Below are 26,489 nucleotides of genomic sequence, written 5' to 3' on the forward strand. Positions count from 1 at the left end.
TCCCTTTTGGGGTCGCGGGGGGCGCCGGCGCCTACCTCAGCTACAATCGGGCGGAAGGCGGTGTACACCCTGGACAAGTCGCCACCTCATCGCAGGGCCAACACAGATAGACGGACAACATTCACGTTCACACACTAGGGCCAATTTAGTGTTTTAATTCAAGTACCCCCTAATCGGAGCAATTCATTCCAAGCATTGAAAAAAAGAAGTGAAATACAGCACCATGTCATCAGTTTCTGAATTATCAAATTGTATAACAGTGCAAAATGTTGCTCATTTGTTGTGGTCTGTCTTGAAATATTTTGATAAAAATAACTACAAACTTAAAAAAAAAAATAAACAAGTGATTCAATTATAAATAAAGATTTCTTCACATAGAAGTAATCATCAACTTAAAGTGCCCTCTTTGGGGATTGTTCTAGAGATCCATCTGCATTCATTAACTTAATTCTAGACATCCATTCATCCATTTTCTACCGCTTATTCCCTTTTGGGGTCGCGGGGGGCGCCGGCGCCTACCTCAGCTACAATCGGGCGGAAGGCGGTGTACACCCTGGACAAGTCGCTACCTCATCACAGGGCCAACACAAATAGACAGACAACATTCACATTCACACACAAGGGCCAATTTAGTGTTTTAATTCAAGTACCCCCTAATCGGAGCAATTCATTCAAAGCATTGAAAAAAAGAGATAAAGAAGTAAAATACAGCACCATGTCATCAGTTTCTGAGTTATCAAATTGTATAACAGTGCAAAATGTTGATCATTTGTAGTGGTCTATCTTGAACTATTTGGAAAAAAAGATAAAAATAACTAAAAACTTTAAAAAAAATAAACAAGGGATTCAATTTTAAATAAAGGTTTCTACACATAGAAGTAATCATCAACTTAAAAGTGCCCTCTTTGGGGATTGTTATAGAGATCCATCAACTTAATTCTAAACATCCATCCATCCATTTCTACCGCTTATTCCCTTTTGGTGTCCCGGGGGGCGCTGGCGCCTATCTCAGCTACAATCGGGCGGAAGGCAGGTTACACTCTGGACAAGTCGCCACCTCATCGCAGGGCCAACACAGATACAGACAACATTCACACTCACATTCACACACTAGTGCCAATTTAGTGTTTTAAGTTAAGTACCCTCTAATCAGAGCAAAAAAAAAGAGATAAGTAAAATACAGCACTAAGTCATCAGTTTCTGAATTATCAAATTGTATAACATTGCAAAATGTTGCTCATTTTTAGTGGTCTTTCTTGAACTATTTGGAAAAAAAGATACAAACATATCTAAAAACTAAACAAATGATTCAATTATAAATAAAGATTTTTACAGATAGAAGTAATCATCAACCAAAAGTGCCCTCTTTTGGGATTGTTATAGAGATCCGTCTGGATCAGGGGTCGGGAACCTTTTTGGCTGAGAGAGCCATACAAGCCAAATATTTATAAAAGTATTTCTGTGAGAGCCATATATATATATATTTTTTTTTAACACGGAATACAACTACATGCGTGCATTTTAAGAAAGATCAACATTTTTAAAGTATAATACGTCTCTTGTTCTTTTTAATAACATTGTTATTCTGAGGCTAACCAAAAATAAATAAAATACTTTTAACCATTAATCCGACTTCTTGAACAGGTGCGGTAGAAACCGGATAGATGGATGAAAATGCATGAGAATGTTTTATAATTTGAATGTTATTTTTGACACTGTGATTACCAGCGGAATTATTCATTACTTATCGTGTTAAGCAACGTCAGCTAAGATTTATCTGAGAGCCAGGTGCAGTCATCAAGAGCCACATCTGGCTCTAGAGCCATAGGTTCCCTACCCCAGATCTGGATTCATCAACTTAATTCTAAACATCCATCCATCCATCCATTTCAACCGCTTATTCCCTTTTGGGGCTGCGGGGGGCGCTAGCGCCTATCTCAGCTACAATCGGGCGGAAGGTGGTGTACACCCTGGACAAGTCGCCATCTCATCACAGGGCCAACACAGATAGACAGACAACATTCACACTCACATTCACACACATTATTGTTTTAATTCAAGTACCCCCTAATCAGAGCAAAGCATTTTTGGTTGAAAAAAAGAGATAAAGAAGTAAAATATGGCACTACGTCATCAGTTTCTGATTTATTAAATTGTATAACAGTGCAGAATATTGCTCATTTGTAGTGGTCTTTTTTTAACTATTTGGAAAAAAAGGTATTCAAAAATAACTAAAAACTAAACAAGTGATTCAATTATAAATAAAGATTTCTACACATAGAAGTAATCATCAACTTAAAGTGCCCTCTTTGGGGATTGTTATAACGATCCATCTGGATTCATGAACTTAATTCTAAACATTTCTTCACAAAACAAAAATATAGAAATCTTTACCATTAATATTTATGGCACATGTCCACAAAAAAATCTAGCTGTCAATGTTGTAAGCATTTCACCAATCTCGTGCACTTTGCAAATTTGGACGCGATCTAACTGCAAAACAGTCTCCGTAGATGGCATCAAGGCCTATTTATCCAAGCGTGAGAGTTGGGAAACAAAGGTGTTTGGCAAGGGAAGTGTGGATTCAGGCTGTGTGGCCTATTTCAAGTTCCAGGTAACCCTACATTATTATATTTTATAAATAGTAAACCAAGTTGTGGTAGTAGTTAGTAGTTTAGTTGTGGATGTACACTGTATAGTGATGAATCCAATATACATTGGATTTGATTTGACATTAGAGTTGCAAAATGCGGTTGCGCATTTTGCAAATTGCGTCCATTGGTATTGTGCTTACAACCTCAACACTGAATATTGCATTGTGGCATTTCTTTTCACAGTTTATGAACTTACATTCATATTTTGTTGAAATATTATTCAATAATTATATTAATAATGGAATTTGGAATTGTTGCTATTTTTAGAATAGTTTTAAAAAATCTCATATACTCCTTGGCATACCTTCTAGTACCACCAGGGGTACGCGTACCCCCATTTGAGAACCACTGTACTACATCAGTGGTTCTCAACCTTTTTTCAGTGATGTACCCCACTGTGAACATTTTTTTATTTCAAGTACCCCCTAATCAGAACAAAGCAGTTTTGGTTGATAAAAAGAGATGAAGAAGTAAAATACAGCACTATGTCATCAGTTTCTGATTTATTAAATTGTATAAGAGTGCAAAATATTGCTCATTTGTAGTGGTCTTGCTTGAACTATTTTGAAAAAAAGATAAAAAATAACTAAAAACTTGTTAAAAAATAAACAAGTGATTTAATTATAAATAAAGATTTTTACACATAGAAGTAATCATCAAATTAAAGTGCCCTCTTTTGGGATTGTTATAGAGATCCATCTGGATTCATCAACTTAATTCTAAACATCCATCCATGTTCTACCGCTTATTTCCTTTTGGGGTCGCGGGGCTCAGCTACAATCGGGCGGAAGGTGGCGTACACCCTGGACAAGTCGCTCTCATCGCAGGGCCAACACAAATAGACAGACAACATTCACACTCACATTCACACACTAGGGCCAATTTTAGTGTTGCCAATCAACCTATCCCCCTGTGCATGTCTTTGGAAGTGGGAAGAAACCGAAGTTCACAGGGAGAACATGCAAACTACACACAGAAAGATCCCGAGCCTGGGATTGAATCCAGGACTGCAGGACTTTCGTATTGTGATGCAGACGCACTAACCCCTCTTCCACCGTGAAGCCTTAATTCTAAACATTTCTTCACAAAAAAAAAAGACACAAAAAAAAAGAAATCTTTAAAATATTTATGGAACATGTCCACAAAAAATCTAGCTGTCACACTGAATATTGCATTGTTGCATTTCTTTTTACACTTTATGAACTTACAATCATATTTTGTTGAAGTATCATTCAATAATTATATTAATAATGGAATTTTGAATTGTTGCTATTTTTAGAACAGTTTAAAAAAGTATCACGTACCCCTTGGCATACCTTCAAGTACCCACAGGGGTACGCGTACCCCCATTTGAGAACCACTGTTCTACATCAGTGGTTCTCACCTTTTTTCAGTGATGTACCCCCTGTGAACATTTTTTTAATTCAAGTACCCCCTATTCAGAGCAAAGCATTTTTGGTTGAAAAAAAGAGATAAATAAGTAAAATACAGCACTATGTCATCAGTTTCTGATTTATTAAATTGTATAACAGTGCCAAATTTTGCTCATTTGTAGTGGTCTTTCTTGAACGATTTGGAAAAAATAGATAAAAATAACTAAAAACTTGTTAAAAAAAATAAACAAGTGATTCAATTATGAATAAAGATTTCTACACATAGAAGTAATCATCAACTTTGCCCCCTTTGGGGATTGTTATTGGGATCCATCTGGATTCATCAACTTAATTCTAAACATCCATCCATCCATTTTTATACCGCTTATTCCCTATTGGGGTGGCGGGGGGCGCTGGCGCCTATCTCAGCTACAATCGGGCAGAAGTCGGTTTACACCCTGGACAAGTCGCCACCTCATCGCAAGGCCAACACAGATGGACAGACAACATTCACACTCACATTCACACACTAGGGCCAATTTACTGTTTTAATTCAAGTACCCCCTAATCAGAGGAAAGCATTTTTGGTTGAAAAAAAAGAGATGAAGTAAAATACGGCACTATGTCATCAGTTTCTGATTTATTAAATTGTATAACAGTGCAAAATATTGCTCATTTGTAGTGGTCTTTTTTGAACTATTTGGGAAAAAAAGATAAAAAATAACTAAAAACTAAACAATTGATTCAATTATAAATAAAGATTTCTACATATAGAAGTAATCATTAACTTAAAGTGCCCTCTTTGGGGATTGTTATAGAGATCCATCTGGATACATCAACTTAATTCTAAACATCCATTTTCAAACGCTTATTCCCTTTTGGGTTCACGGGGCTCAGCTACAATCGGGCGGAAGGCGGTGTACACCCTGGGCAAGTCGCCACCTCATTGCAGGGCCAACGCAGATAGACAGACAACATTAATTTCATGCTCAGCATACACTACATGCAGTTATTCTTGGGGTGCATTTTCAGGCTTTGATAATGCTTGTTTTATATTTTTACCTCACCAAATGGCTCATGTAGTCTGAAACACATCAATTACGGTAGTCTAAAGATGTCTAGGAACTGTTGCTAAAATGGCATCCAAAGATCCTTCTAAGTCAGTGGTCCCCAACCACCGGTCCGTGAAGCATTTGCTACCAGGCCGCAGAGAAACATGAAATTATTTATAAAGGAGTGCATTTTCGCCGACTTAACTTTGGTCTATCCCACTAAACACACTAATAAGCTGGTTTATAGATGTACAATAAAACTCCTAATAGGAAGTTGTTATATTCGTTATGACTGTGTAATATGATACAATGCACATTCATGAACATCCATCCATCTTCTTCCGCTTATCCGAGGTTGGGTGGCGGGGGCAGCAGCCTAAGCAGGGAAGCCCACACTTCCCTCTCCCCAGCTCTTCCCGGGGGATCCCGAGGCGTTCCCAATCCAGCCAGGAGACATACTCTTCCCAACGTGTCCTGGGTCTTCCCCATGGCCTCCTACCACATTCATGAACATATCAAATATAAATGTGACCGATTGTAGCCGTTGGCTGATTTCCGTCTTCATCTCATTGCAAAGTAACAGGCTCCCACTAATTCAGAGTTATAGTGACTACTGACTTGTATTTTTCATGCACTTATTTTTGCTGTATTTATCTGGTACAAGTGGAACGCCGGTCCCTAAAAATAATGTCTGCATTAAACCAGTGAGTGGTGCAAAAAAGGTTGAGGACCACTGTTCTAAATGACAGGAGTGCTGTTTTTAAGGTCCTGCAAAAATGCTGGTCAAAAATACTCTACGTTCTCAGTGCTCTGCTTTTTTTTTACAGCAAAAGCCCTAGTTAAAGCTATTCTATGTCAGTGGTCCCCAAACTTTTTTGCACAACAGACAGGTTTAATGTAGGGATTATTTTCAGGGACCGGCTTTCCAAATGTGCCATAAATACAGCATAAATAAGCGCATGAACAGTACAACGCACTATAACACTGAATTAGTGGGAACCCTGGGCTTGTTTCTTTGCAATGTGATCCACAGCAGGTTACCATCAACCTGCTGGGGACTGCAGATGGAAATCAGCCTTTGTCTACAATCTGTCACATTTATATTTTATATATTCAATAATGTGCATTTTATCATGTCACAAAGTTAAAACAAACTGCATCTTCCTTTTAGGAGTCTTATTGTACATCTATAAACAAGCTAATTTGTGTGTCTAGTGAGACAGGAGAAAATGCAGTTGTTTACAAATGATGTAATATTTCTCTGTGGCCCGGTACCAAATGCGGAATGGTGGTTGGGGACAACTGCTCTAAATGACAGGAGGGCTTTTTTTAAGGTCCTGCAAAAATGCTCGTCAAAATTTTCTACATAATCAGAGTGCCCTTCTTTTTAGCAGCAAAACCCCTGGTTAAAGATCCTCCATATGACAGGAGCGTGCTGGTGCGTTTTTATAATCGGCTGCCAAAAATGTTTCACTCCTAAATTTGGCCCGTGGACCACCAGTTAAAAAAAAAAAAAGCCCTGATGTATGCCCTACCTTGAATATATTAAAAAAATACATAACTATGTTAGATATTTGTGTTATATGTCCTACTATTAATGTGATTAGACTAACTGATACTTTGTTGAATTTCTGCCCTTGCAGTGCAAAACGGAGCTGTGACCCAAAAGGATTCCTTGAATGACGATGAGTTCGAGCCTTATTTGAATACTCAGGCCAGACAGGTAAGCACAAATATTTTCTTTTTTTCTTAAGGCTCCGCTCAAGAAAACTGGGAGCATGTCTGATCAAAACAAAATGTTTCTCCCTCCAGAGCAATGCCTATACGGCCATGTCGGACTCCTACATGCCCAGCTATTACAGCCCCTCCATAGGATTTTCCTACTCCCTAAACGAGGCAGCATGGTCCACAGGCGGAGACCCTCCTATGCCTTACCTGGCCTCCTATGGACAGCTAAGCAACGGGGAGCCCCACTACCTCCCGGATGCCATGTTCGGCCAGCCGGGCCCCTTGGGGAGCAACCCTTTCCTGGGTCAGCACGGCTTCAACTTCTTCCCAAGTGGCATCGACTTCTCTGCGTGGGGGAATAACAGCTCTCAGGGACAGTCGGGGACGCCGCAGAGCTCTGGCTACAGCAGCAGCTACGCCTACGCTCCCAGCACGCTCGGTGGGGCCATGATTGATGGACAGTCCCCTTTTGCCTCTGCGGGCAATGAACCCCTAAACAAGGCGCCAGGCATGAACAGCCTGGACCAGGGCATGGCCGGTTTAAAAATTGGGGGTGCAGCTCCTGGTGGTAACGGGGACATGACTCCTAAAGTGGTTGGTTCTGGCTTACCTGTAGGGGGTCCTCTAGGCCCTGTGTCATCTGTAGGACCCCCAAGCATGCCACCTGTCTCGATCGCCCCTGCCAAGCCGGCCTCTTGGGCGGATATTGCCAGCAAGCCAGCAAAGCCTCAACCCAAGCTGAAAACCAAGGGTGGCATGGCCGGGGCCAATTTGCCGCCTCCACCCATTAAACACAACATGGACATTGGCACATGGGACAACAAGGGTACCGTGCCCAAAGCTGTTACGCCGCAGCAGGTGCCCCAAATTCCCAGCAATGGACAGCCACCCAATCAGGCTTCCCCCCAGCCTGGATCTACAGCGGCAGGGAACCCACAGATGCCCCTCAGCAATGGACAGCTGGTAACCCCCATTTCCCAGATGGGGCGGCATCAGCTCCCACCTGCTGGGCAGCCTGGTATGGCTCAAATATCCCATCAGCCTCTTTCCCAGGGGCCCCCACCTCTCTCAAGTCAGCAGCAGCAGGCTGCTCAGCCCACTCGCTGGGTGCCCCCACGGAACCGAGCAAATGGATTCGGTGATGCCGGAGGGGGTGGTACAGGCCAGTCGCCTCCCACCTCTTCAGGGGTGGGCATGGTTCCCGGGGTCCCCTCTGAGCCTCACCCAGTCTTAGAGAAGTTGCGGATGGTCAACAACTACAACCCAAAGGACTTTGACTGGAACCCCAAACAGGGGCGGGTCTTCATCATTAAGAGCTACTCAGAGGACGACATCCACCGCTCCATTAAGTACAACATTTGGTGCAGCACGGAGCACGGAAACAAGAGGCTGGACGGTGCCTACCGCTCGCTGGGCGCCAAGGGGCCGCTCTACCTCCTGTTCAGCGTCAACGGAAGTGGACACTTCTGTGGCGTGGCGGAGATGCGCTCGCCCGTGGACTACAACACGTCTGCTGGCGTGTGGTCGCAGGACAAGTGGAAGGGGCGCTTCGATGTGCGCTGGATCTTTGTAAAAGACGTTCCCAACAGTCAGCTTAGACACATCCGACTGGAGAACAACGAAAACAAGCCAGTGACCAACTCTCGGGACACGCAGGAGGTGCCGCTGGACAAGGCCCGTCAGGTGCTTAAGATCATCGCCGGATATAAACACACCACCTCCATCTTTGACGACTTTTCTCACTACGAGAAGCGGCAGGAGGAGGAGGAGTGTGTGAAAAAGGTAATGTTAGATCAGATCTTCATCTGAGAGGGGAAATAAGTGATTGGTGTACTACAAAATACATGTGCTTTTCGTTAGTTGCTTTTTTCTATCACTTCTATTAGATAAGATAAACCCCGGTGCACTAAAGGCACACATGCATTGTCATCATTACTTTATTATATTATATAAGTGGTTCTCAAACGTTTTTCACAAAGCACTACATCAGCAAAAATTTGACTCTTTCTTCACGGTGGAAGAGGGGTTAGTGCGTCTGCCTCACAATACGAGGTTCCTGCAGTCCTGGGTTCAAATCCAGGCTCGGGATCTTTCTGTGTGGAGTTTGCATGTTCTCCCCGTGAATGCGTGGGTTCCCTCCGGGTACTCCGGCTTCCTCCCACTTCCAAAGACATGCACCTGAGGATAGGTTGATTGGCAACACTAAATTGGCCCTAGTGTGTGAATGTGAGTGTGAATGTTGTCTGTCTATCTGTGTTGGCCCTGCGATGAGGTGGCGACTTGTCCAGGGTGTACCCTGCCTTCCGCCCGATTGTAGCTGAGATAGGCGCCAGCGCCCCCCGCGACCCCGAAAGGGAATAAGCGGTAGAAAATGGATGGATGGATGTACCAATAATGACCTTAAAATACAGTAGTGTAGTAGGCCTAAGTATTCGTTAAAAAAAACAAGGCAGAGGTTTTATTTACCATGCATTTTTAATGTTTGGCCACTGTAACATTACACACAGTTGGAACAGTTACACTGTTTGAATATAGGAAAATAAAACACTACTTTTAATCAAGGATTTTTTTGGGTGTACCACTAGGTGGAGCCCACATAGTGATATACATGCTACAGTTTGAGAATCACTGTACTATATTGATATGATACCCACCAACTGTCCCAGCATGGTGTAAACCTTTACAAACTGTACTTTATTGGAAAAGTCCAAACCATCAAAAGTGAGCTATAATTTTGAGTAGTTTTATATTTCCACCATTTTCTTTGATGTATGTGCATACATGTTTGACCAAGTTGTTCAGTCCCAGACAAACACTCAGAGTACCTGTGTTTCTGCTATTTATGAAAGCATTACCAGTTTGAATCAGTATTTCCGTCGCTTCCCTCCCGGCATGTTTTCCACCTGTAATAATATGACTCTTGTGTATTAGCTTTACTTGAAATGTTAACACGGTGTGAAGGAATGGCTGCAACCCAAGTTGATGATGGAATTTCCCCCCAAAATTTGGCATTAACAGAAATCAAGTTGCCATTTTTCTGCTCACAAAATAGTGTTCAAGGACATTCTGAAGTACTTTTTTTTTTTTACTGGTGTATTCTCTAAATGTTGGTTATGAACATATATGTATATATGATGGCCTCACTAAAGTGATGCAGGTACAAATGTACTATTTTAGCTTTCTTTTCAGTGATGCTAGGATATAAAAGCACTAACCAATGGAGTATGCTTAAAAGGGAATGGAACTTTTTTTTTTTTTTTGGCCTATCATTCATAATTCCTATGTAAGACATGAACACATGTTTTTTTATGCATTCTAAATAAGTAATAAATGCGATCAAATGTCCGCTTACAATGAAGCCCATGGGAGTCGCTCTATTCTGCCTATAAAGTCCTTAAAAAAATACACATGCTGTAAGTATATATGCTATGTAGTAACAGGCACATTTATAATAACATGAAATATGTATTTATGCGATACATTAACTTCAAAAGCACATGTTCTCCTTTTTCAACATCACTGATTACTCACTGCAGACTTCATGACAGCCAACAAACATGATAAAACCTCACTCACTGTACAATGTCTGCTGTAACTGGGATTCCGACTGATAGGATGTTTATAGTTTCCCGTTTAGATGAGGAATGTCTCATAATCCTTGTGAAGAAAAAAAGATGGACCCAAACGTCTTTTTGTGTTTTCTTCGCCATTCCCGGAACTCGATTGGCTGTCGAAGTGTACCAATTTGTTGGATTATGTCCTAATCATTTTACTATCAAGGTGAGAGGCATTATTTATGATCTAGAATAAACTTTCATGAGCTAAGAGGGGAGGAAGCCGCTCACCAGCCACACGAGCTAGTGGTCACGGTGCTGCTATAAATAGCTGGTCTTTGTTGGTGCCTCCAATAACATCAACATATCACTAATACTTTAATATGCAAGTCACAGAATGTAAATAAAATATTGCAGCGCCCCCCGCGACCCCGAAAGGGAATAAGCGGTAGAAAATGGATGGATGGATGGATGGCAGTTTTTGGATGGGTACATATTGGGTGTTATGGGCGGACCAGAGGACCTCCAATTGGCTCCATTGTAAGCAGACTTTGATTCACGAGTTAGAAATCCATTAAAAAAAATACATCCTTCAACTTGTTTTAATGATTGTGAATGATAGGAAATCCTCCCCTGAACCCCAAAAAAATTGCAGTTCCCCTTAAAAGTTTTTGGTCTGATAGCTGTGCTTTATTATTTACTGCAGATACGCAGAGCCTTAGACTAAAGAAAGAAAGAAACATAATATGCAGATTTCATATCAAGTTTATCGTGACCAAAAAATGAATATATGAGCAAAGAATACTTAAACACACTGAAATATTTTAATCAAGTTTAAGAGAGAATGTGTCTTGTATTCATGTTAGCATTTAAGCTTGCTAGCGATTAGAGCGCTTGCTGCTGCTTCATGAAACCAGCAGTTTCGGCGTGAGTTTTTCAACTGTTTTTAACTCGGCTGGTGAGCTGTTTCATCCCCTCTGTGCTCATGATAGTTTACTCTAGAACATAAATATTGCCTCTCACCTTGGTGGTAGAAGGATGAGGACATAATCCGACAAGTTGGTACACTTTGAAAGCCAATCGTGTTACGGAAATTGTGAGAAAAACCCAACAAGGTTTGGGTCCAGTCTTTTTTCCTTGAGGATTATGAGACATTCTTCATCTAAACGGGAAACTATCAACATCCTATCAGTCGTAATCCTAGTGCAATTTGTGATAATGATACTAATCGCCTGGAATTTTATCATGGTTTATCATATCGGTAATTGTTACGCCCCTTGACCAAACTGCGATGTGAATTGATGCACTTAAACTTCACATTTTAAGTATGATTTAATTTAATTCAACACAATATTTTCTTCATATCTTTTCATGTATAGTAAGTATATAGGAATGTAACGATGTGAACATTTCACATCACACCTGTGGTATTGTTGAATGTGTTTAAAGTACTTAAGTACTGCAATCTTTTGACCATTTCATTTTTATAAAAAAATGGACAGACACACTGTTAGAAATCCCACTATTTTCTGTTTTGTGTTTATGCTTTACAGATAGTTTTTTAATCTTAGTATTTTATCGGTTAAGCTTTTGTTTTAAATATTGATTTGTACTGCAGCATTTTAAAAATCATTTAAATGGAAAGTGCGTAACAATTATTTTTGATGGGTGTTTTCTTCCTACTCTGTATAGCGGCTCTCGAACGCATCATAAAAAACTTTTTTTTTCTCCGAGTGAAGTCACTCTTGAGAGCACAGCTTGTAGGTTCAATGCGCTGTGCACAATTAAATATCTTAGTTGCTCAGAGAATAATGTGATTATATATAAGTTTAGATTGTGGTATGTTTCTTAATTGGTAAAGCTGTTAATGTTTGTTTTCATGTTAGCAATTAAGCTAGCGAGCTGGCCCCAGTCAGTCCGCCAGTTAATCAAAGTGCTGTTATTTGTTTTTCAGTCAAGTTTAAATTTAAAATGGTCATACTAACCGTCAGGGGTTTTACCGCAGTTATTGCCGCATTTGCCTACATCCATTATAGTAAATGACTGGTCTGTTTACTATTTTGGTAAATAGTGTTCATCATATAACTGCCCAGAAGAGTTGTCATAGCATGGATCTATCTTCCAATAGCACCTTCTGTCACAGTATTTTAGTTGAATTAGCAGTGCCTTTGCTGATTGCAGTCTATCAATTTCACACATTAGATAGAATTAACATATTTCCACAATTTATCAGGGATTATAAAACCTATACATGAATGCATACTTAAAAAGCCAGCATTGTCCTTTGTGAAAGCAGAATACTTGATAAAGCTCTTGTGTTGGAACTCATTTCTGTATTCAAATTCCGTTTTTCCCCCCAAATAAGCCAATGAGAAATTGCCAATTACATTTGAAACATTTCCGAAACTTGAAGGGGGATGGAATTTGTGTCTCATCATATGCTGTTTAAGTTAAAGTACCAATGATTGTCACACACACACACACTAGGTGTGGTGAAATTTGTCCTTTGCATTTGACCCATCCCCTTGATCACCCCCTAGGAAGTGAGGAGAGCAGTGGGAGCCCGGGAATTTAAACACCTGACGACAGATGACTGTTTATATAACTTGTTGACCACTATTTTACATCTTTAAAACTTACATATTTTTATGTATAAAGATGTGACGATCAACCACCACTTTTGTATTTATTTTAAGTTAGCTTGCTGCACAACTAAATCTTCTGCATAATTGACTTGTACTAAATAAGCCCTCTGCTGTTTTTTTAAAAGTGTGAGCGCCTGTTAAAGTCCTTAGTTTTCACTCTTGTTTGTTTGTGGCAGGTGGAGGTCCAAGGCAGCGAGCCATATCCCAGCAACCCCAACAACAGGAGTCATTACAGGCTGCAGGTAATAAACATCATCCTCTTGTGTATTAAGTTCAGTGTACGCATCTTAATGCAGTCCAACTGCTGAGGATTAAGCAATATTTTAGTAACATAACATTGACTTTAGTAAAAGTGAGTCACTATTATAAAACAAAATCAATGAAACCAGTTGGCCTTTCAAATGTGACAAACGTGGGGAAGGGTTTAATAAAGGCAGTATGGCTTCACACTTAAGTGTAAAAAGCAACCACTGATAGTTCAGACAATTTTTTGATTAATGGGGTTGTAACAATTCGTTTTAACATTATGATTCAGAATTTATGGTAGCTGTTCATAGGCACCATTATTGTTTTAGACGGACACGATCCAAAATTATTCAGGGAGTTGAAATTGATTCAGTAACTTTTTAGGTAAAAAAAGAAACAATGTGACTGTGAAAAAATACTGCATGCTGGACACCCCAGGTGAATTTTCCTATATTCCTGTTATTTTTTGTAAGGGAATTGGATATACCGTATTTCCTTGAATTGCCGCCGGGGCGCTAATTAATTTAAAACCTCTTCTCACGCCTGCGCTTACCAAAGGCATGCAGTAAAAGTAAGCATGCGCTAATTATTTTAAAACCTTTTCTCACTACGGCAATTACCAAAGGTATGCAGTAAAAATTTGAGTGTGATGTAAGCTTGGACCTTAAATCCTACTGAATAGCTCTTAATCTTCTTCCCTTTATGCGATTTCAAATTACCGGTATTGAAACCAGCCTCCTCCATTTTAAAAATGATGACAGGGGAAGTGTCACTCGTGACGTCACGAGTTTGACCAGGCGCTAATACTAAGCATGCGCTAATTATTTTGGGAAGCGAGTTTGACCCGGCAGTAATTCAAGGCAGGCGCATACTATATGCCCTGCGGCAATTCAAGGAAATATGGTAATCGAATAATGCAGTGGTTGTCAAAAAATGTTTCACCAAGTACCACCTCAGAAAACACTTCACCCGCCCAGTACCACCATAATGACCGACATTAAAATACAGTAGCATAGTAGGCCCAAATATTCATTAAAAACAAAACATGTTTTATTTAATTAGTATGTTTTAATTTTTGGCCACTGTAACAATACAGTTTGAATTCTAACAGTATGAATATAGAAATAAAACATATTAGTAACTTTTAAATAGTATTTGTAACGGACTGGGTTCTCTGTTATGCTCCACTTGTAGTTTATTAAATGTTTAACTGGTGTGTTACATGCAGCTTTCTCTGCTAATGTTTATTTTTACATGTGTTTTACGCGTTGATTGGCATGAACGCTGGGAAAGGGCAGATGTGAGCAGGGAATGTGGAAAATGTTTGTTTATAACGCATGTTGGGTGATTTTTATTTTGGTGTGGACTGCGGCCTACAGTAGTCGGGTCGTAACGACTTTCAGTGAAAGCTGACCAACTTTTGATAACGGCTTGAGTCACGTCATTACAATATCTAGCAGCCCTTTGCTTTTAAATAAGCACAGTGTTGAGTTTGACTGGTACGACTTTTATTTCTCGTAAAACTAAAGCACAAACACAAATACATTACTATAATCTCTTGACATAATAGCACAATCACTCAAAGCTTCACACTGATATTTAAATGTTGACGGTTTATACACAAATTTATAATGAACCCCCACTTGAATTTATTATCCATCCATCCATTTTCTACCGCTTATTCCCTTTGGGGTCGCTGGTGCCTATCTCAGCTACAATCGGGCGGAAGGTGGCGTACACCCTGGACAAGTTGCCCCTCACCGCAGGGCCAACACAGATAGACAGACAACATTCACACTCACATTCACACACTAGAGCCAATTTAGTGTTGCCAATCAACCTATCCCCAGGTGCATGTCTTTGGAGGTGGGAGGAAGCCGGAGTACCCGGAGGGAACCCACGCATTCACGGGGAGAACATGCAAACTCCACACAGAAAGATCCCGAGCCCGGGATTGAACCCAGGACTACTCAGGACCTTCGTATTGTGAGGCAGATGCACTAACCCCTCTTCCACCGTGACTCTAATTATATTTATCACATTTCTTTAAAATCACATATTCCAAGAACTTGGAATGACCTCAATATCTTGCACACTCATGTAACTCTTTAACGTGGAATAAATGACACACCACTAATCATATTCAAGCCACATATCTTTCTTTACCTACTAGACGGTGCAAGTATTGGCCTCATAGCACTTCTGCTTTAACATTTATTCCTATACATAACACTTGACTTATCTGCTGTCCAACCAAAAAGCTGGCTGTGGGTCTGCGCTTCCGTGCTATAACTAGCGTGTCAAACTTTCGTGCGTCTATTTATCTTCTTCCTTTAACTCGACATGTGGGCTGACCCATGCACATGAATACAACAAATCACAATCTGCTTTCTTGGCCACTTCATAACCCAGTAACATGAATACAAAATAACAATCAGCTCCATTGTACACTTCAAAACTCTGTAACTCGATTACAAAATATATATACAAAAATAATGCGTGGGCCACTTACAATTTTATTGATTCTTTGACGCACCACTAGATAGAGCTTGCGTACCACAATTTTAGTTTGTGGATAAAAACAAGCAAGCAAAACAATAATTAATGGCCGATGCATTCACATCTTATTTGAATAAAGTGCAACCAACACTTTAGGTTGAATTAACAAGTGGAAACCTTTTCTGCTCACATTTTTAATATTCAAGCACTTTTCAATAAAAGTACATACAGTACCCAACATTAAAACATAATTTACCTGCTAAATAAAGTTCCCCGACCTGGCGTCACAATGGACAGCGTCCCAGGTGTGCGGAAGCATGTAGGCCCCCTCATCCCTGTTGATGGTGTTGGCCCCTCGCTTCCTAATTTCCATAGCCTCCTTCATCCATCCCTTGTATTTGTTTTGGATTAAATGAGTTTTCCTTTGGTACAATTTGTTGTCGCTTCATGGTGTGTTTCGGAAGTCGTTTTTTCCGCCGTAACTTGCTCCGCTGTCGCGTCTTTTGCAGCTTATTGCAGCTTAAAGTTGTTTTCCGGCTTCATATTGTTGTTTGTATTTCTTGTGGGTTTTGCAATAAGTCTGGTTTCTCAAATAATTTAGCTCACAATTAACTTTCCACAACCCTAAGAAACACTTTAATCTCATCCTGATAGATTTTTTTTTTTTTTAACAGATTAACACACCTAGATAATGCGATTGGTAACAAGTTCTTTGACAAATGACTTATTACCTATCCCCGTGGAGGACCATTACGCCATTCTTTACTACATTCACAGGTGAAAAACAACAAGCTGGTTGGTTTGGGGAGGGGTTATCTTTACACCAACAAGCAAAAAGTAAAAATATAGAAGCTGCGGTAAATCAATATTTTTAAAGTATATGATAAAATATAAACCTACCGTTTATTTAGACTCCTGATTCCCATACCAATCGTCCATGAGTAAGATTGGCCAATAGAATTACATGTGCTAACTTTTATTATTTTTAATTTATTTATGCTGAGCACTTTAGACTGTAGGGCTGCACAATGAATCGACATTAGGCTTTTAATTAGTGCGATAACCAAACCGCAAGAGGCATTTTTTGTCTCCTCCGCCTTCCCTGGCAATTTAGTGACAGACATGTTCGCCAATCAGAATTGTTGTGACTTGTGTCCTTTGCCTCCTGGCCAGTCAAGAGTTTGAAGGAAACAGCAAGTTTGTGTGCGCTGCAGTGGAGTGCAGCTAGTACGCTAATAACAAACACCACTTGCACCTTGGGAAAAAGTAACATGGCTTTCTTCAATGGCTATTTTTGCAGTTTTATGCATTATGTACAAAAAATAAAAATCACATATCAAATCGCCATTTTGGAGATAATTGCTAGATTTCTCAAAATCTAGCAGACCTAATTACAGTTTAAAAATTCCAATACAATATTTAAACTACTTCCTTATACTCTTTAATGACATACAATTGTTTGATCAAAATAAAGTCAATAGTACACAATAACTAAAATAAAACAAAAACTACAAACCTTTTGTAGTCTCATTTAAATCATTTGCTTTTTGCCCAAAGTCTTGAATTTGCGAACGAAAACAAAAATCTAACAAAATAAAAATATTGATACAATCCCTGGAGTATTGACCATATTCAGATATTCCAATTCATATGGTTTTTAATTTCATGTTAATATCTGTTTACTTATTATGTTTCATAAAGGGGGCTTAACTGCTAGCTAGCCTAGCATGCCTGCCACTGCTTGCTCCTTGTTTAGCAAATTACGTATACTTTAAAATTATACTACAAATGCAGTTTATTTGCTGTGAAGGAAGTGATTATCATTATTGTTTCAGTGCAGTGTCTCCACATGTTGTATGGAGATACACAATTAAATAAATGAATCGATCAAAGTTTATTTGTATAGCCCTTAATCAGAAGTGCCTCAAAGGGCTGCTAGCTCGTCAGGGGGACTAAAAAAATACAGTGTCAACCAGAGAGGATCAGCGTTTGTGATTGCCATTAATTAGAAATGTCAATTGCATACTTTTTCATGAAAAATCGACTGTTGTTCATGGGTGGCTGATCAATCAGCACATACCTAAGTACATCCATACATGGAATCAATACATAGTAAAAACAATACATGGATGTTGAACTAGTTAGTAGGCAATAATAATAAATAGCAGTAGATTATGACTTCAAGACTGAATCAATCTCACGTATTTAAATCAACCACAAGCATATTTATACTTGATTTAGTAGTGTAAGAATTAAACATTCATATCCAACAATTAAGACAACAGGGACATATAAACCAGCAAATTCAATTTGTAGTTGGTAGTAGTAAATAGTTCAAGCAGTTTATCAAAATAACAATTTGGGTTTTTTTATGTCATTGATGATTATAAAAAAACACAAGTGTCATTTAATCACATTAAAACATCCTCTCGTAACTGAGCAACACAGGAAGTGATCACTGATCAGTGGGAGTGACACGCTAACAGCCAATCAGGTAACAGTATTAACTATCAAAAACAATCACAATTGTTTTGATGTATATTGAATTCACGAGTAATAACACGATTCATTAATTTGAAAACTTTAGCATTCATTGTACCGCCAAAACTAAACTTTAAATATGATTTAATAGAACTGGATTAAAATAAGTAACAAATAAACAAGTTAAAAAAAAAAAAAAATAGTCCATCCATCCATGCATTTTCTACTGCTTGTCACTTTTGGGGTTCGCAGGGGTGGCTAGAGCCTATCCCAGCTGCATTCGGGCGAAAGGCAGGGTACACCGTGGACAAGTTGCCACCTCATCACAGGGCCAACACAGACAGACAACATTCACACACTAGGGCAAATTTAGTGTGGCCAATCAGCCTATTACCAGGTGCATGTCTTACAAAATAAGCCTAAATGGCAATTTGAAAAATGAAAATAATTTTTTCCATTTAAATGTTTTAAATTTTTACCTTTGATACCTATTATACCACCGTAGAGTGTGCGCTTTTTGTACTACACATTACCGATTTGATATCCAACCACCCATTTTCTACCGCTTGTCCCTTTTGGGGTCGCGGGGGGTGCTGGACCATTTTTGTTAATAAAATGCAAAAATCCTCACATTTTTTGGTCAATTTCATCATTGACCAGTATTTCAAGTCAAAGCATTTAATTGTGTAAATTATTAAATTTCTGTTAGATTCTGCGTTTCGCAGCAGATTCCGTTTAATTGGGCAATTCTGTGATTCCACCCGCGGTTACGTCTACGCAGAAATCTTATGCCTTACTTATTTTTTTGCTGCATTTGGTGATTATTTATTGGATATTCTAGCGCTGTGTCAAAAGTTAGCAACCATGGCGAGATCCCAAACTTCTCGTAGACGTGTGTTATCGTTAAATGTTCAGGAAATAGGCGTTTAATTGTTTATCCAGTTTCAAATATTTTTATGATCATGAAAAAGCCAAAATCGGGATGAAAATTCAGTTGTCCGGCCCTACCCTCAAGTCACCTCGGCAATCTAGCAGTTTTTTGGATATTATAAAAGGTACCGCAGTCAGCAAAGACCACATCACCTTATCTGCGCTAACCCAGATCGCACTGCTGAGGCATTAGATTCCGTAACTTCCTGGCAGAAAATTGTTCTTAAGTTTCTCTGTTTACCTTTTCACACTTTGCAGCATTTTCTTAAACTTTATTAAGCATTTATTTTTATTTTTATTGTTTACATTCTTTGAGTATTTTCCATGGTTGTGTTGACATTTCTTTTCCTTTTTTCCTTGATCGCCTAGAGGATTGTAATCAGAGGAAAGTTACATTTTAGATAAAAATAGACTTAGACAAACTTAAATGATCCACAAGGGAAATGGTTTCACACAGTAGCTCAGTTACAAAGGATGGAAAGGATAATGCGGGTATAAAGTAGACTAAAAATGTACCGTAGTAACAATATAAAATATAACATATGTAATCTTTACATATTATATATACAATATATGATATACTGATATATTTTTACATAATATATGCAATATAACAATTACCATGTACAATATCTGTGTTGGTCCTGTGATGAGGTGGCGACTTGGCCAGGGTGTACCTCGCCTTCCGCCCGAATGCAGCTGAGATAGGCTCCAGCACCCCTGCGACCCAGAACGGGACAAGCGGTAGAAAATGGATGGATGGAATATTACAGTATATGTAACAGCTGCAGCATAACAAGAGTAGATCCAGAAGAAAATATACATTTTAAACAAAGAGATAGATATCATAGAAGCTGTCAGGTAATAGACAGATATCATCTATTGCTGTATGGCGAGTGATTATAAAGTGTTTAGGTCATAAAAAATATGAATTAATATCTGTATCGACTGATATAAAACTATTATGGTGTGATCCATTTTTCAGCCATATTACCCAGCCCAATATGAAAATATGCACAGATGGAGAGAATTTCTGCAAACTGGAGTATATTCTAAAGTCCTTAATTATTGCTCCTTTAATAGTAGTCTCTTTGTCAGGTAAACTTGCAAGCAGTTGGCTTGCTTTAGTTATGTCAACAACTGCTTCTATTAGTCGATCAGTCTGAGCGGAGTCGACTTAAATTGTTTCCACTGTTAGGTCTGTTTTGTACTGAGCGTCCAGGACAGAGGCTTGGTAGATAATGTTTGTTTTCAGTGTCTATGGTTATCATTACACCTTCTCTAGTTGCCTTCTGAGTTGGCTTCTGAATTGAAACAAAAATGTAACTTACTTGTGGAGTTGAGCTTTGGTTAAACAGAAGTTTTTGTGTAACTTTAGGAATATTTGTTCTGAAAATGAGTTTAGTTTTAGTGTATGGTGCTGTCTGTAAATGTGAGTTTTGTTGTGTATAATGTTTTGTATTTTGACCCTCCAAAGCCACCATAGGAAATGAAAACAATATTTATAACCAGTAAACTTGAGCATTTTACCCTCCAAAGCCAGCATAGAAATTAGAGAAACATTCATTACCAGCAAACTTGAGCATTTTGACCCTCCAAAGCACCATAGAAATTAATTTAAAAAATTATTACCAGCAAACTTGAGCATTTTGACCCTCCAAACCCACCATAGAAATTAACATTTATTACCAGCAAACTTGAGCATTTTGACCCTCCAAAGCCACCGTAGAAATTAAAAACATTTATTACCAGCAAACTTGAGCATTTTGACCCTCCAAAGCCACCGTAGAAATTAATTTAAAAAAATATTACCAGCAAACTTGAGCATTTTGACCCTCCAAAGCCACCACAGAAATTAAAAACATTTATTACCAGCAAACTTGAGCATTTTGACCCTCCAAAGCCACCGTAGAAATTGAAAACATTTATTACCAGCAAACTTGAGCATTTTGACCCTCCAAAGCCACCGTAGAAATTAATTTAAAAAAATATTACCAGCAAACTTGAGCATTTTGACCCTCCAAAGCCACCATAGAAATTAATTTTAAAAAAATATTACCGGAAAACTCGAGTATTCGACCCTCCTAAGCCACCATAGACAATTAAAAACATTTACTACCAGTAAACTTGAGCATTTTGACCCTCCAAAGCCACCCTAGATAATTAAAAACATTTATTACCAGTAAACTTGAGCATTTTGACCCTCCAAAGCGACCATAGAACTTAATTTAAAAAAAATTATCAGCAAAGTTGAGCATTTTCACCCTCCATAGCCACCATAGAAATTAAATACATTTATTACCAGCAAAGTTGAGCATTTTGACCTTCCAAAGCCACCACAGAAATCAATAAAAAAAATTATTACCAGCAAACTTGAGCATTTTGACCCTCCAAAGCCACCATAGAAATTAATTTAAAAAAATATTACCAGCAAACTTGAGCATTTTGACCCTCCAAAGCCACCGTAGAAATTAAAAACATTTATTACCAGCAAACTTGAGCATTTTGACCCTCCAAAGCGACCATAGAAATTAATTTAAAAAAAATTATCAGCAAAGTTGAGCATTTTCACCCTCCATAGCCACCATAGAAATTAAAGACATTTATTACCAGCAAACTTGAGCATTTTGGCCCTCCAAAGCCACCATAGGAATTAATTTTAAAAAATTATTACCAGCAAACTTGAGCATTTTGACCCTCCAAACCCACCATAGGAAATGAAAAAAAAACATTTATTACCAGCAAACTTGAGGTTTTTGACCGCCAAAGCCACCGTAGAAATTAAAAACATTTATTACCAGCAAACTTGAGCATTTTTACCCTCCAAAGCCACCATAGAAATTAATTTGAAAAAATTATTACCAGCAAACTTGAGCATTTTGACCCTCCAAAGCCACCATAGAAATTAAAAACATTTATTACCAGCAAACTTGAGCATTTTGACCCTCCAAAGCCACCGTAGAAATTAATAAAAACATTTATTACAGCAAAGTTGAGCATTTTGACCCTCCAAAGCCACCATAGAAATTAAATTAAAAAAAATATTACCAGCAAACTTGAGCATTTTGACCCTCCAAGGCCACCGTAGAAATGTAAAACATTTATTACCAGCAAACTTGAGCATTTTGACCCTCCAAAGCCACCATAGTAATTAAAAACATTATCAGCAAACTTGAGCATTTTGGCCCTCCAAAGCCACCATAGAAATTAATTTTAAAAAGTTATTACCAGCAAACTTGAGCATTTTGACCCACCAAACCCACAATAGAAAATAAAAAAAAACATTTATTACCAGCAAACTTGAGGTTTTTGACCGCCAAAGCCACCGTAGAAATTAACAACATTTATTACCAGCAAACTTGAGCATTTTGACTCTCCAAAGCCACCATAGAAATTAATTTGAAAAAATTATTACCAGCAAACTTGAGCATTTTGACCCTCCAAAGCCACCATAGAAATTAAAAACATTACCAGCAAACTTGAGCATTTTGACCCTCCAAAGCCACCGTAGAAATTAATAAAAACATTTATTACCAGCAAAGTTGAGCATTTTGACCCTCCAAAGCCACCATAGAAATTAATTTTAAAAATTATTACCAGCAAACTTCAGCATTTTGACCCACCAAAGCCACAATAGAAAATAAAAAAAAACATTTATTACCAGCAAACTTGAGGTTTTTGACCGCCAAAGCCACCGTAGAAATTAAAAACATTTATTACCAGCAAACTTGAGCATTTTAACTCTCCAAAGCCACCATAGAAATTAATTTGAAAAAATTATTACCAGCAAACTTGAGCATTTTGACCCTCCAAAGCCACCATAGAAATTAAAAACATTACCAGCAAACTTGAGCATTTTGACCCTCCAAAGCCACCGTAGAAATTAATAAAAACATTTATTACCAGCAAAGTTGAGCATTTTGACCCTCCAAAGCCACCATAGAAATTAATTTTAAAAATTATTACCAGCAAACTTCAGCATTTTGACCCACCAAACCCACAATAGAAAATAAAAAAAAACATTTATTACCAGCAAACTTGAGGTTTTTGACCGCCAAAGCCACCGTAGAAATTAAAAACATTTATTACCAGCAAACTTGAGCATTTTGACTCTCCAAAGCCACCATAGAAATTAATTTGAAAAAATTATTACCAGCAAACTTGAGCATTTTGACCCTCCAAAGCCACCATAGAAATTAAAAACATTACCAGCAAACTTGAGCATTTTGACCCTCCAAAGCCACCGTGGAAATTAATAAAAACATTTATTACCAGCAAAGTTGAGCATTTTGACCCTCCAAAGCCACCATAGAAATTAATTTAAAAAAAATATTACCAGCAAACTTGAGCATTTTGACCCTCCAAGGCCACCGTAGAAATGTAAAACATTTATTACCAGCAAACTTGTGCATTTTGACCCTCCAAAGCCACCATAGTAATTAAAAACATTATCAGCAAACTTGAGCATTTTGGCCCTCCAAAGCCACCATAGAAATTAATTTTAAAAAATTATTACCAGCAAACTTGAGCATTTTGACCCTCCAAAGCCACCATAGAAAATAAAATTTTTTTATTACCAGCAAACTTGAGCATTTTGACTCGCCAAAGCCACCATAGAAATTAAAAACATTTTTACCAGCAAACTTGAGCATTTTGACCCTCCAAAGCAACCATAGAAATTAAAAAAACATTTATTACCAGCAAACTTGAGCATTTTGACCCTCCAAAGCCACCATAGATATTAATTTTAACAAATTATTACCAGCAAACTTGAGCATTTTGACCCTCCAAAGCCACCATAGAAATTAAAAACATTTTTTACCAGCAAACTTGAGCATTTTGACCCTCCAAAGCCACCATAGATATTAATTTTAACAAACTATTACCAGCAAACTTGAGCATTTTGACCCTCCAAAGCACCGTAGATATTAATAAAAACATTTATTACCAGCAAACTTGAGCATTTTGACTCTCCAAAGCCACCATAGAAATTAAAAACATTTTTACCAGCAAACTTGAGCATTTTTACTCTCCAAAGCCACCATAGAAAAATTAAAAAAACAGTTATTACCAGCAAACTTGAGCATTTTGACCCTCCAAAGCCACCATAGTAATTAAAAACGTTTATTACCAGCAAACTTGAGCATTTTAACCCTCCAAAGCCACCGTAGAAATTAATAAAAACATTTATTACCAGCAAACTTGAGCATTTTGACTCTCCAAAGCCACCATAGAAAATTAAATAAACAGTTATTACCGGCAAACTTGAGCATTTTGACCCTCCTAAGCCAACATTGACAATAAAAAACATTTATTACCAGCAAACTTGAGCATTTTGACCCTCCAAAGCCACCACAGAAATTAAAAACAATTTTTACCAGCAAACTTGAGCATTTTTACCCTCCAAAGCCACCATAGAAATTAAAAACGTTTATTACCAGCAAACTTGAGCATTTTGACCCTCCAAAGCCACCGTAGAAATTAATAAAAACATTTATTACTAGCAAACTTGAGCATTTTGACCCTCCAAAGCCACCGTAGATATTAATAAAAACATTTATTAGCAGCAACCTTGAGCATTTTGACTCTCCAATGCCACCACAGAAATTAAAAACAATTTTGACCAGCAAACTTGAGCATTTTGACCCTCCAAAGCCACCATAGAAATTAATTTTAAAAAATTATTACCAGCAAACTTGAGCATTTTGACCCTCCAAAGCCACCATAGAAATTAATTTTAAAAAATTATTACCAGCAAACTTGAGCATTTTGACCCTCCAAAGCCACCATAGAAATTAATTTTAAAAAATTATTACCAGCAAACTTGAGCATTTTGACCCTCCAAAGCCACCATAGAAATTAATTAAAAAAAAATATTACCAGCAAACTTGAGCATTTTGACCCTCCAAAGCCACCATAGAAATGAAAAGTTTTGTTTTGTTGTGTATAATATTGTGTATTTTCTTCTCTTCCTGGTAGGACCGCCAAGGACGAATCAAGTAACAATCAGTGCTTTTGTCAAAAGACTGCAAAGGCCCGCACCTCCCTCTCCCGACTGCCCGGCCACGCCCTCCCCTTTGCATCCATGCATCCACATCTCTTTAGGAAATTCTAAAACGGGGTGAACAATTAACCAAGGACAAGAGGAAAACTAAATGAAGACTTTCTTGATTTCATTTGACTTTGAAGACTTACTTGGAACTTGTAGTAATAAAAACGAAGAAAAGGAAACAATTATTCCTAGGACTACAACTTAATGCATAGCATCCTTAGGTGAACTTTTTTCTGTTTTCAACCCCCCCCCCCCCCCCCCCCTATTCCACTGCATATGCTTCCCCCACTCATTTTTTAAGCAAAAGGGTCATCCTGGTCGTGTTTATTTTTTTAACGCTGAAGAACAAGTCTGTAAAAATAGTCACACAAACAGTCACATCGATATTTGCGTTAACGGGGTCCTAATGTCTGACACGTGTGCACCATGCCTTCTGAGGACAGCCTGGACACAGCTGACCTTTTTTTTTGAAAGACCACAAATGTTCTACGTTCCATGACCGTGTTCCTAAATATTTGCCATGTTTTTTTTTTGCTTTTGTCTCTTCTCTTTGAGACGAACAAGCACCCTGCTATGGTTTTGCATGTGTTGGACGGTTCGTGTGGGGACACGCGGAGGATCTCAAAAAAGGAAGCGTAACGGCAAGCAAAAATGAAAAATGGAGGTCAAGAGTTAGAAAGCAGAATTAAGTTGAGCCTTGCTCTCAGTATCATTTTTATGGGGCCCGTCTATCTCGCAGTCTTCATTGGACTTAATATCCCCGCCTTTTTTCTCTCCCTTGGAGACATTCATTATTCATTGTTGCAATGGGCTGCTTTCACTTTATTTCTTTTTTTCTTTCTTTCGCCCTTTTCTAACGACAGCGATGCGAGTGGCCTTGCCCCTGCTCTTTCTATTAATCGGTTCAAAAGTTCCAAATAAATGTTATATTAAGCAGAACTGGTGTGCATTCCCCTTGCTTCACTCGGTCACACATCTGTAATCACCACCTCTCAAATAAAAAAAAATGTTAATTCCAACTTTCATATTTCCAACCAACCTTTTGCCGTCATTTCCATTACTTTAAGCCCCCAAGCTTCTCTAATCCACTAACTTGGCCCTGCTGCCACCATCTCTACTTTTTGGTTTGTTTCTGACCGCTCATGCCAAATTAGCTTGTTTTTCTTTTCTTGTTCTTTCAAAATGTCGATTTTGGCAACAACAAAAAACATGCAAAGGCCTCTTTCAGAACTACTGGCTGTTATTTGTGGCACAATAAAGAGGCTCAACTAAGAC

General features: G+C 38.5%; 1 protein-coding gene across 1 annotated transcript in view; it reads left to right on the forward strand.

Moving 5' to 3' along the window:
- The window catches only part of ythdf2 (YTH N6-methyladenosine RNA binding protein F2), a 27,821-nt gene extending 1,333 nt beyond the window's left edge, over window positions 1-26,488 (forward strand). The window contains exons 2-5 of the mRNA XM_061896017.1: window positions 6,723-6,802; window positions 6,892-8,589; window positions 13,183-13,248; window positions 25,142-26,488. Coding sequence (XP_061752001.1) covers window positions 6,723-6,802; window positions 6,892-8,589; window positions 13,183-13,248; window positions 25,142-25,165 — 1,868 coding nt within the window. The 3' untranslated portion in view covers window positions 25,166-26,488. The remainder of the gene's footprint in view (window positions 1-6,722; window positions 6,803-6,891; window positions 8,590-13,182; window positions 13,249-25,141) is intronic.
- The last annotated feature ends 1 nt before the right edge of the window (window position 26,489 follows it).

This window comes from Nerophis ophidion, linkage group LG03 (genome assembly GCF_033978795.1).
Source record: "Nerophis ophidion isolate RoL-2023_Sa linkage group LG03, RoL_Noph_v1.0, whole genome shotgun sequence".
NCBI classification, from domain to species: Eukaryota; Metazoa; Chordata; class Actinopteri; order Syngnathiformes; family Syngnathidae; genus Nerophis; species Nerophis ophidion.